The sequence below is a fragment of the Aquarana catesbeiana genome, linkage group LG02, assembly GCF_042186555.1.
Source record: "Aquarana catesbeiana isolate 2022-GZ linkage group LG02, ASM4218655v1, whole genome shotgun sequence".
NCBI lineage: Eukaryota > Metazoa > Chordata > Amphibia > Anura > Ranidae > Aquarana > Aquarana catesbeiana.
The window spans coordinates 472,755,282-472,768,785 of record NC_133325.1 but is presented as its reverse complement, the minus strand read 5'-3'; the positions used below and the strand labels follow the sequence as shown (position 1 = coordinate 472,768,785).

General features: G+C 43.3%; 1 protein-coding gene across 1 annotated transcript in view; it reads right to left on the bottom strand.

The window, feature by feature from the left end:
- PHTF1 (putative homeodomain transcription factor 1) overlaps positions 1-13,504 on the bottom strand; it is a gene marked incomplete at its 5' end in the record, with an annotated part of 230,604 nt that overhangs the window by 174,002 nt on the left and 43,098 nt on the right. The window contains 1 exon segment of the mRNA XM_073615712.1: positions 1,203-1,359. Within this exon segment, the coding sequence (XP_073471813.1) occupies positions 1,203-1,359 (157 nt within the window).

Below are 13,504 nucleotides of genomic sequence, written 5' to 3'. Positions count from 1 at the left end.
ACATAAAAAGCAGGTATACTTAATGTGACAATTTTTTTTTATAATTCAAGTATGTATTCTCAATTCTAAAAAGTACCTTCTATTCCTCTTAGCCTCTTTCAAATTCCTGTTTTTTTCTGCTGTGATACAACTTCCTGGTAGAGGGTGACTACATTCGCTCTCCATGCTACCACTGTAGCCACCCTCTCTTGCTCCTTCCTAAGATGGACTAGAGGCTATGGGCGAGATTTGTAGTGTGAATAGAGCAGTACGCATGACCACAACTAACTTGCACAGCTCATTCCAAACAAAGGGAAGTGAGGCGGAAAAGAAGAGGTTTAAGAACGCTTGAAGGATGTTACAGGGAAGCAGAAAAACACAGTATGAAATGATGAAAAGTGGATTACATGAACCATTGGATTGGATTGCCATTAACTAGTGGATGTGTATGGACCATTGGAGAACAAGGATATTTGGAGAATATTTTGAAGAATAAGGATAAAGATCGTATATCTTGTTTCTGTGGCAGCCTGCGCTCTTCTCCACTATTAAATGCACCAGGATTTAGGTAGCCCCTTGGTGTCCTCACTTACAATGCAGGACTGTTGGTAGCAATGTCCATAATTATGGTACCTGGAAGTTGAGCCTGTTTAAAAGAGAAGTATGGCCAAAGGTTTTTTGGTCATTCTTTTCTTGTGGGTCAAAAGACTGCATTTACTTTTTCTCTTCTTTTCTCTTCTTTGACCCAGAATTATTCAGAATTATACAACAGGGTATAGCACGCTGATGTCACAGAGCTGCCCCAGGCTCTGGTTGGATCCCGAACATATTGTCAGGATCCCCCCCAGCTACATGATTAAAAGCTGGCTCGCAAGCTGCGCCCATCCTCTTTTGCCTGGCACTCCAGTGAGCACTGAAGGAGCAGAGCGGAGAGGCGGGACTGACAGCTCTCTGCTCTGGGCAGACAGAGAGCTGAGTAATCAGCAGTTATGTGAGCACTCAGTTGTCAGTCATAGAGCTAACATGAGACAGCTGCAGAATCCCACTGATGCTGAAGCATAGAGGTGAATAGTTTATTTTTTTGCACCTCCAAACTTCTCCTTTAAGCTCGCCTACACCCATTGGTTACATGGCACACAGGATAGAGGTATGTTAATTATTTAATCATTCTATGATGCACAAAAAAACAAACCGATCAGTCACCAATGGGAATAAGTTGTTACCTCTGTCTTTTTCCTCTGCTTGATCCAGATACTCTACTGCTCTTTGTAGATACAATCTGACAATGAACCGTTCCTAGAAGCAGCATAAGGCACATTGGTCCAGCTTGCTCACTCACACTTGCCACAGGCACAAAGCAATACAGCACTATTGAGATCACTATAAAATAATAAAGGGTAAAATCAGAGATGCTGGAAATATATTTAAAAAAAAAAAAACACACACACTTGAAAACAGTACATCGGTTATCTTTTTTTAAATTTTGGCAGCATATAAAGTCTGAAAAAAAGAAGCAATTATATCTCAGCCCACAGGAGACAGCGACAGCCAAGAGTGTGGGATGTACTGTAATGCTGAAAACTGGAAAAAAAGATGTCAACCACCCACAAAAGGCAAGTATTAAAAATATTATGTTTATGTGTAATATAATACTAAAAGGGGACCACAGGCAACACAAAATGTGTAATAAATATGTAAACTACAAAGCCTTTTTACCTTTGTGTTGTAGATCCATGATTTGAAATACAAAACTACCTTCTTGTTTTGTAAATTGTGATATCTTAGCATTGAGGCTAGGTTCACACCACATGAGGAGGGTCTGGGTTGGGTGGCTATTGCAGTCAAATCCCACTACATTGGCAAGGCAAAATACCTTTCCACACTGCGTTGCAGTGGTGTGCGGGCATGATGCACTGAAGAAATAATACTGCATGCTGTACTTTTTGCCCACGCAGTGTGAGGCAATCCACTGCCTCGCACAGCGTGTCCTGCAATTGAACTTTTTTAGATGTCTATGCGACATCTCAATAAAGCTTGTAAATATTTCAGATCAGTTGCTGTGCACATCTGTTTTGGTTGTTGTACCCTTTTCTTGCAGTCGATGCGCACTGACTGCATGCCTATTCTGTGAAAGGCGAAACATGTGGGTGTCTAGTTATAAATTGGCTGTAGGAATGTCTTAATTGTTTGGACAGCCATTACAAATATTCCCTTGTCTCATCATACATTTAAAAAAAGGAAGATTAAGGTCTGGTGTGACCCCTCTGACACCTCCATCCCTAATAGTGCACAAAAAAACAAGAAAAATAGCCCTGGGACTTTAGATGAGGTGAGAGAGGTTTAGCCAATGTCCACAATGAACACTGAGACAAAATCAATTTATTCATTTCAAAATGTTATGTAACTGAGCGGTAACAACAATGATTGTGAGTTACCAGGCATAATAGCCAATGTACACAACACAGATGAACGTAAATATACAAAGATTTATTACAAATGTTATACATCAATGAGCAACAATAAAACTTGAAAATTGCTGGGTCAGTAAGTACACATACAAAATAAGATGATTGTCAGCTCTGCCTAGTGGCCATAATGCACTGTTTTTCCTGAAATGCCTCAATTGGTTCAATGCTGCATTAAGACCACTAGATGGAGCGGACGATTATAGCAAATAAACGTATTAGACACATTATGGTGATTTGTGAAAGCTGCACAGCACTTTTTTTTTTTAAATAGACCCTGAGGTGTGTACACTTAAAGAGTTACTAAACCTAGTAATAGGAAAATAGTTCATCTGCCCCCCCACAGTGCCAACAGCTAATAAATCTTCTTTTTACATAAAATATTGTCACTATATACCTTTTTGGCTGATCTGTATACCACGGTCAGTGATAAACTACAGAGTTTCCCCAGTGCTGAGAGTTCAAGTAGGAGGGGATTTCCACTGCAGCCTGTATATACGACCACATGTGTGATGCCAAAATCATGTGACCTGGCTATCTGAGAATAAGTAAATGTTCTCTTCAGAATAAAAGACATAACTGAGCATGTGCAGGTTGGCTACCCTGCCTTTGTTAGCTGGCTTTCCCCAGATAGACAGTGCAGGAGGGGGAGGATGATCTGTGCATATAGGATAAAACAGTCTTTTTACACAATGCAGAGGATTAACACCTTAAGTTCCACAGTAAGTATAACAAGCATGCTATGCTGCATATACAGACTGATTTTACTGTTGTGGGTTTAGTAACACTTTAACCACTTTTCCCTTTTTAAAAGGCAGACCCCTATGTATCCATTGCCATTTAAAAACAGCACTGGATAAATACAGCAGCTGTCGGGTAGAAAATAATGGCTATTCTGCCTGCTAATCGTTGTGTCGCATTCTCCAAAGCTTTATTACATGGCATGACATGTACACAGAGACACTGTACCAAGCCGATCTGAGCTGCTGGTTACCATGTGATCTCTGTGGTTGGTCCTCACAGCGATCACATGCTACTGCTTACAGTGTTGAACCCTCCCCCTCTTCTCACAACAGAACGTCCAAACTTCACCTTCCGCAGAGCAAGTTCACTAAGAGACAAACTTGTCTCTAGTGAATTTAAGGGTGGATCAAAAGGGCCCATCTAAGAGACTGGGTACTTTCAAATGTGGTGGTTGTCCATACTGTCAGTATATGGACATCACCAAATGCAATGTGCTTCCCAATAAAGTAGTATTTACCCCGAAGCACTTTGCAAATTGCAAAACTTCGGGTGTTGTTTACTTACTACAATGCGAATGCCAATTCTGCTACGTCAGTAAAACAAAAAACGAGCTATGGCGTAGAGCATATCGCCAGCATGAAGACATGCAACCCAGACTTACCGCTGGGCCACCATACTTCATGCTTTCATGGTGGCATCTTCCCCCATATAAAAATTCTTGTACTCGATAGGGTGCACCCAGGAATAAGGGGGGGGGGGGGATTGGAATAAAATTCTATTGCAGATTAAACCCTTCTTGGAGGGTTTTGTCTCAGCTGGTCCTGAATTACCATGATCCCCCGAAATATAAGTTGATCTCCATGTATTTTTGTTATAATAAAATTTACATCATGGTCAGGGGTCTCTTAGCCTTTTGATTACGATTTAAATAACATTGGTATATATTTTTTCGTGGTATATTTGGCATCAAATACGTCATGACGTACGAGTTTGAAACAAGAGTCAACATCCATGATTAGCACCTGATCTCTATTCCACTCTTTTTGGGGGTTTGGATTTGTAATTTCGGTATTTTTAGATGTATCCTTCTGGGTTACTTTTGGGGCTTCCACTTCGGGCTCTGGATCTACTGTGCTCTCACGCTCGATTTAATTTATCTTCAGTCATGGATGATAGTTTTATATGCCCCTGTATAAGTCTGGTCATTTCTCTAGACTTCTTTATAGGTCTATAGGTTTATGGTATTGACCTTGTTTTTTGTCATTTTTGTGATATAGTTTCTATCTTTGCATGGGCCATGCATTCTAATAGAGTATCGTTCCAGTATGCAATATATGTTATGGCATGCCGCCGCGTGATGACACAATCGCGCCGCGTGATGTTATGCCGTTTGATGACAGAGATGATCCGCAGGGAGCATCACTCTGTTGCCATGGTTCCTTGCGGCGCCGGCACCGTGCATTAGCTGTACAGGCTATGCGCAGCACGACACCTACGTGATGACACTGATAGATCACGGGACTAAACTATGTCACATGACTTGACTATTGCCATGGGTATGGTCCACGCCATTGACACATGCTTTCTTTTGATAGGTCCACTCTTGGCGCCATCATGATGAGATCATTGGGAACAGACCAGCTGATTCCAACTGATTACTAATGGCAGTACTGTTATAAGGTAGATTTTTGCCATTGTTCAGTCTCTCTGGCTTTGCAGCTGACAGATCGTACACTTTTGTTTCTTCTACAAAGGCAAGTTACCCACTATTTTCACCACTATACTTGTATACATATGGCTATGAACTCAGGACCACTTTGTTGCTGGTCTGCAGGGATTCACTTACCTATTCATGGATTTTTCTAGTCTCTCTCTCTGGATGGTGACAATTGCTATTTTTTCAGGTAATTGGCCATGAGGATGAAAAATCACAGGGTTTTTCCCTATATGATCTCATTTGGACACAGTTCCATCATACAATACGGGAACCCTGCTCTGGTTGGGTACACCCTCCATGAGATATATGTATATACATTTTTTCAAGAATAAGGTATGACTATACCCCCTATAAACTAAACACTACTATATTCTCTTATACATCTTTCTATTTCTTTTCTTTTTTAATACATGGTTTTTGAATGTCAATCTCCATATGTGTTGGACACTACCTCTTTTAGTTAAATCCCCCCTAATGACCACAAGCAATTCTGGGAGCACAGATTGATCTAGGATATTGGGGGTGGCGCTCCTGATCTGGCCCAGACAGATACCTCAATCCCAGTATTTGAGTATCGTTTTCAGCTGCTGGTGAAATCATTTTATGTTTGGAGTCAGTATTTCCAGTCATACAAAGGAAGTTTTTATAAATTGCTGTATATATACACATTGTATCCATTGAATGTACAATTATACTCTGTGCAGGATGTTGATGGTACATATTTTGTTATCCTTATAGAATCACAGCATTTGGAGTGGTGAAGGCGGCATGGTCCCTGAGGAAGAACTGCACTATATATGCAATTGAAACGCGTCAGACATTAATTTGCGAGCCCCCTCCCTTCAGCTGGTTTCCCTACCTATTTCCCTTACATATGTTTTTATCATTGGTTACATGTGTTTCATGTTGTAATTTATGTATTGCACAATAAATGTTGTATTTTTTATACTTATTACTGCCTGGCGTCCATTTAAAGTCCCATTTTTTGAGGAATCTTGTTCTATAATCTGTTTCGGGATGGGACGGACATGCAGTTTAGTCATTTAAATGAGGCAAACCCCCATTTTCATATCTTCTTACAACAGAGGAAGGAAAGAGATTGTAGTGCTTGTGGATGAGGAAAGAATAATTGGATCAGCAGCAGGTTGCAGTATTTTACATAAAAATGCAGACAATGCACCACACCTAAGTTAAAATAACTAACAAAATAACTAAAATTAGTACTCTACCTTAAAATTTGATACTTAACATGTGCAGTGCAGTAGGTATTTATATATGTGTCTAAAATGTAAAAATGATGTGTGTGTTACGTGTGCTTTCATTTTTTTATTTTTTTTATGTCACAGCTCATACAAGTTCTAACAGTTGTCAATCAGCAGTTGGTTGGTGGTGAGCACTGGCACACTGAAACTCTAAGTGCCTATGTTGATTAAATTTTGTTTGCATCAAAACTACTTCTCTCCCCATACAAGTCAAAGAGAATACAAAAGCATTTTGCTACAGCTTAAATGAAGGTCAAATGCAGGTCATAAGGGGGCTAACTGCAGGTCAAATGCACCTATGAATGAACTATAAATTATCCCGGCAGCGTCTCAGACTGGTCTCAAATGCAGGCTGAATGCACCTGAAAGTAATCCCCATTTGCCTATCAACAGAGGCCCTAAACATAGAATGGCTCCGGTCATAGAGCTTCTTGGTATTTCAATACAGAAGGGATAGCAGACTTCTGCTCTCCCTCCTAAAAGGTGTGCTCCTGGAGGTCCCAGGCTCAAAAGAAAGCAAATTGACCCACAAGAATAGGAAAAGGGAAGAGGGAGCAGAGAGTTTCGATCTGAACCTTCCAGCCATGTGTCATGCCACGTGAAGCCACAAAATTTCAAAAAAATAAGGCACCCAAATTTTATAAAGAAATAAAAATAAAAACCTTTAGAACACATCAGTTTTGAATTAATTGTAAATGAATGAACTAGAACTATTCCACTCACACTGACATTCGGGGATCTTTTACATATTTTAATTTTTTTACTTTTTTTTTAAATTACATTTTGAGTTTTCAAAACACTTTTTTGCTCTTTTTAAAAAAAGTTTTATTTCACAAATGCCCTCTATGGAATTGAATTGGGTGGGAATAGGTCCTCTTTATGATTGTGGGAGACATAGACTGCCCTTGACCAGCTGTTTATCTAGATATTCTGTTCAGGACCTGAAAGCTCAGAGCTGCGCATCTTCATTGGTCTCCCGTTTCGATTTGATTACGATTGCCATGTCAATGATTTGATTCAAATTAGATTCACAATGCATCATGATTACTGCCCATGGTTTTCATCAAAAACCCATAAGTGCAGCCTCACCAGTGCCTATCAAACGCAGCCTCACTGTGCACATCAAATGAGGCTGTGCCCATCAAATGCAGCCTCAGCAGTGCCCAAACGCAGTCTCACTGTGCCTGTGAATAAATGCAGCCTCACTGTGCCTGTGAATAAATGCAGCCTCACTGTGCCTGTGAATAAATGCAGCCTCACTGTGCCCATCAATGCAGAGTCACTGTGCCCATCAATGCAAACTCACTGTGCCCATCAATGCAAACTCACTGTGCCCAGGAACATAGACTCACTGTGCCCAGGAATGCAGACTCACTGTGCCCATCATCATTGCAGACTCACTGTGCCCATCAATGCAGAGTCACTGTGCCCATTAATGCATTGTCACTGTGCCCATCAATGCAGACTCACTGTGCCCATCAATCAGCCTCACTGTGCGCATCAATGCAGAGTCACTGTGCCCATCAATGCAGACTCACTGTGCCCATCAATCAGCCTCACTAAGCCCATCAATCAGCCTCACTGTCCCATCAATGCAGAGTCACTGTGCCCATTAATCTGCCTCACTGTGCCCATTAATCTGCCTCACTGTGCCCATCAATCAGCCTCACTGTGCCCATCGATGCAGAGTCACTGTGCCCATCGATGCAGAGTCACTGTGCCCAACAATCAGCCTCACTGTGCCTATCAATGCAGAGTCACTGTGCCCATAATTCAACCTCACTGTGCCCATAAATCAGCCTCACTGTGCCCATCAATGCAGAGCCACTGTGCCTATCAATCAGCCTCACTGTGCCCTCCATCACTGCAGAGTCACTGTGCCCATCATCAGCCTTACTATGCCCATCATCAATCAGCCTCACTGTGCCCATAAATCAGCCTCACTGTGCCCAATCAATGCAGACTCACCAGTGAATGGATGGATCAGACACAGTGGGCATCTCCCGCTGTGTCACAGAGCTTTGATTTGAATACCCCAGCGCGCCAGTCCTCCTCTACCTCCTCCTTCTCCAGTGGTTGCGCTGTAACAGAGTCCTGCCTCCTAGACCGGGTCCTATGATAGACGGAACACTGATTGGACACACGGTGACGCCGGGCGGCTGGGGATGACGTCTTTGGGAGGTGGGAAAAGAGGAGAGGCACGGCTCCGTTCGGAGAGAGGCAGGGCACAGCACAGCGCGCGGATGATGTCATTACCCAACAAACGATTATGCCAGTCACAGCATCGATGCCGCATAGTGGACTGCTGAATCGCGATGCATCGATGCTGCAATTAAATTCCATGCCCCTAGTAGCTACACAAGCAAACTGGAACCAAGCAATGTATAATGAAGTAAATTTATTAATGGCAAGCAAATGGTGAACATGAATAACAAGTGGCCCACACCCAAAAAGCCTAAGTAACAGAAACCTTACAAACTAACTACATAATACATACAAACAAGGGACACAGGGAACAGGGAATACCAGGGATGCAAAGAAGAGGGGGGGGAATCAGGACTGGGTACAGGAACAAGGGGAGCATAATAAGGCAGCAAGGTACATGATGGAAGCTAGAGTGGGAGCAATTGGAACTCAGAACCAGACAGATAACCCATGCAAGTCACATGACAAAGGAAATCCAGAAGCCTGAGATTGGCAGAGAATAGCAGGGCACCAGTGGCAGGCTTGGCAGAGGACAGAAAGGCACCAGCTGCAGACTGTACTCCATTGGCAGGCAGCATAGAGGCAGGCTGAACCCCATCGGCAGGTAGCATAGAGGCAGGCTGAACCCCATCGGCAGGCAGTATGGGGGAAGAATGGACCCCATCGGCAGGTAGTATGGGGGAAGAATGGACCACATCGGCGGGTAGCATAGAGGAAGAATGGACCCCATTAGCAGGAAGCATGGAGAAGGACTGGACCCCATCAGCAGGCAGCATGGAGGAGGATTGGACCCCATCAGCAGGTAGCATGGAATCTGGAACTGACTGGTAACGGTCGAGGCAGCAGTGGACAGTGCCAGGATTGAATAAGCAGGAGAAAACTTCTGTTTCTTTTTGGTTTAGGAACTGAAGTCCTGCAAGCAGTTGCATGGTACTGACCAGAGTGCACACTGCTGATGGGAAAATAGTAATAGTACTGGAGAGCATAGAGGGAGGAGTAACAGAAGTAGAGGAAGAAGTCAGAGGTTGCTATTGGTAACGTTAGAGCAGAGGGAGACTTTAATGGATTACATGTAGGAAATGTTGTGGTTACTGATAGCAGGGTACTGATCTACAGGAGGCAGGGGACACCCAGTAGCAGCTGTGGTTGCTACGGGTAACAAAGGAAAAGATTCTTGATGCTTAGAGGCAGAACATTGGTGTGAATCATATGAACCTGGGGATAGTATTTCTGACCAGGCTTGTAGCAGAGGCTAAACTAAGGTCAATTTGCATTTCCCTTGCTCAACCAAAGAGTGCAGAGCAGAAATACAATCTAACAGCACCCGTTGTGAAAAAGCTGAATACTGCTGGAGAAAGAAACCTGTACTATTTTCCAGCAGCCATCCCCGAAATTCAACCTGAAGCATATTTAAAGCGGAGCTCCACCTAAAAGGGAAGCTCTGCTTGTCTGCCTCCTCCACCCTCTGCTGCCACATTTGCCACCTTTTGAGGGGGGGTACCTGGTTTTGTTCACACTCCTTTCTTCCCCAGCAGCCTTCTGGGACACTTCCCAGAAGACTGCGGCCCATTCACAAAGTGGAGCGTGTTTCACACATGCACAGTAGGAAATCAGGTGTAAATCCGCAAGGCTTCACTGCTGGTTTCCCTTGGTCAAAATGGCGACACCAGCACCCAAAAGCCCAGTAAAGAATCGGCTCAGGTGAGGACACCACTGGATGCCTAGACAGGTAAGTGCCCTAATATTAAAAAGTCAGCAGCTACAGTATTTATAGCTGCTGACTTTTATTTTTTTTTTGGGGGGGGGGGGGAGCCTGAAGCTTGTCTTTAAGGGAGGAATGAAAACATGGCCATGAAAGGTAAGTGGAAATAACAATTCAGAACAGACCTGAACCAAAGTTTTTATTTCACTAAGTGGAAACTTGCCCTCATCAACCAAAGCATATCCTGTCAAAATGCTTCCCAACAGTTCCTCACCAGTGAGATCCTGCCAAAGAGTGACAAAAAAATTCTTAATTTCCTAATGCACGTTGCACATGACTAATAGCCTGCACTCAAAGCATTTTGCCAAAAAGGAAAGCAAATACTCAAAGCAAATGGCTCCCAGTTCGCAGGTGTAGCTGATCTGGTCATTAGTGGGCGTCAGTGTTATATCAGGAGTCTGCACAGGAGATGACTGGATACACAGTATGTAGCTACACAAGCAATGTACAGTATCTCACAAAAGTGAGTACACCCCTCACATTTTTGTAAATATTTTATTATATCTTTTCATTGACAACACTGAAGAAATGACACTTTGCTACAATGTAAAGTAGTGAGTGTACAGCTTGTATAACAGTGTAAATTTGCTGTCCCCTTAAAATAACTCAAACACACAGCCATTAATGTCTAAACCGCTGGCAACAAAAGTGAGTACACCCCTAAGTGAAAATGTCCAAATTGGGCCCAAAGTGTCAATATTTTGTGTGGCCACATTATTTTCCAGCACTGCATTAACCCTCTTGGGCATGGGGTTCATCAGAGCATCACAGTTTGCCACTGGAGTCCTCTTCCACTCCTCCGAGACGACATCACGGAGCTGGTGGATTTTAGAGACCTTGCGCTCCTCCACCTTCCATTTGAGGATGCCCCACAGATGCTCAATAGGGTTTAGGTCTGGAGACATGCTTGGCCAGTCCATCACCTTTACCCTTTAGGCAGCGGTCGTCTTGGAGGTGTGTTTGGGGTCCTTATCATGTTGGAATATTGCCCTGTGGCCCAGTCTCCGTAGGGAGAGGATCATGCTCTGCTTCAGTATGTCACACTACATGTTGGCTTTCATGGTTCCCTTAATGAACTGTAGCTCCCCATTTCCGGCAGCACTCATGCAGCCCCAGACCATGACACTCCCACCACCATGCTTGACTGTAGGCAAGACACACTTGTCTTTGTACTCCTCACCTGGTTGCCACCACACACACTTGACACCATCGGAAGCAAGTAAGTTTATCTTGGTCTCATTAGACCACAGGACATGGTGCCAGTAATCCATGTCCTTAGTCTGCTTGACTTCAGCAAACTGTTTGCGGGCTTTCTTGTACATCATCTTTAGAAGAGGCTTCCTTCTGGGACAACAGCCATGCAGACCAATTTGATGCAGTGTGCAGCATACAGTCTGAGCACTGACAGGCTGACCCCCAACCCCTTCAACCTCTGCAGCAATGCTGGCAGCACTCAAACGTCTATTTCCCAAAGACAACCTCTGAATATGAGGCTGAACACGTGCACTCAACTACTTTGGTCGACCATGGCAAGGCCTGTTCCGAGTGGAACCTGTCCTGTTAAACCGCTGTATGGACTTGGCCCCCGCGCTGCAGCTCTGTTTCAGGGTGTTGGCAATCTTATAGCCTAGGCCATCTATATGTAGAGCAACGATTCTTTTTTTCAGATCCTCAGAGAGTTCTTTGCTATGAGGTGCCACATTGAACTTCCAGTGACCAGTATGAGAGATTGAGAGCGAAAACACCAAATTTAACACACCTGCTCCCCATTCACATCTGAGACCTTGTAACACTGAGTCACATGACACCGTGGAATGAAAACGGCTAATTGGGCTCAATTTGGACATTTTCACTTAGGGGTGTACTCGCTTTTATTGCCATGGGTGTAGACATTAATGGCTGTGTGTTGAGTTATTTTGAGGGGACAGCAAATTTACATTGTTATACAAGTTGTACACTCACTACTTTACGTTATAGCAAAGTGTCATTTCTTCAGTGTTGTCACATGAAAAGATATAATAAAATATTTACAAAAATGCGAGGGGTGTACTCACTATTATGAGATACTGTATAATGAAGTAAATTTATTAAAGGCATGCAATAAGAAATGCACACACCAGCAAATAGTGAACATAAACAACACGTGACCCATACCCAAAAAGTCTACGTAACAGAAACCTAAAAAACTAGCTATATATTATTTACAAAATATATATAAATGAGGGACACAGGCAACAGGGAGTACCAGGGATGCAAGAAGAGGGGGAATCAGGACTAGGTACAGGTACAAAGGGAGCTAGAGTAAGGCAGCATGCAAGCTAGAGCAGGAGCAACTGGCATTCAGAATCTAGCAGCAAGAAAGGCAATCAAAACACTGACGCAAGATGTGTTAGTAGAGATAGGCTTAAGTACCTACTGACTCCTGGGAAACACCTGCTGGTGGACACTTGAACTACAGTTTTCCACCCAGAGAACCACAGTGCCACCAGCAGGTGAACCAGGTCTTGACATGAGTGCTTCAAGGTTCAGAATTTGCAGAGGATATCGGATCGCCATCCTGACTGTAAATATGGTGGTCCAAGGCTCCCAGAGGTAGTTGGAAAGCCCAGAAAACAAGAAGGAGAGGTTTACAGTGGGAGGGGAAGGGCAAGTGTTTACTCCTGTAAATGTGATCTGGCAGCTATACCGCTGTTCAGATCACTTTCACCTTACAGGCTCAAGGCTGCTGATTAAATCTACAAGTATACCTCTTTGGAAAAAAAATTGAACGTTATATTATTCCACATGTTTTTCTGATTTAAATGTTCAGTTCCATCAGCCATGGGGAATAAATTATATACTGCAAGGAGAAACCAACCCCTTTGCCGGGACAGCCTATCCTCCTAACCCATGTGCCAGCTAACACTTCTGCAACAAAGCCATGCTGTTCTCATAGAAGCAGTATGTGGTTTAGCATTGTCCTGCTAAAATATGCAAGGCCTTGCCTGGAAAAGACTTTCAGTATTGATGGTGCCTTACCAGATGTACAAGCTGCCATTCCAGGAAGTAATGCACCCCCATACCATCAGAGATGCAGGCTTTTGAACTGAGCACAAGCCAGGAAGGTCCCTCTCCCTTTCATTCTGGAGGATACAATGCCCATGGTTGCCAAAAAGAACACAAAACAGTTTTCCACTTTGGAACAGACCATTTTAAATGAGCTTTAGCCCAGAGAAGATAGCGTCATTTCTGGATCATATTCAGATATGGCTTCTTCTTTGCATGATAGAGCTTTCTTTACCTTGCATTTTTGAATAGCAGGGAGAGAACTGTGTTTACAGATGGCGGTTTTTGGAAGTATTCCTGAGCCCATGCAGCGATGTCCATCACA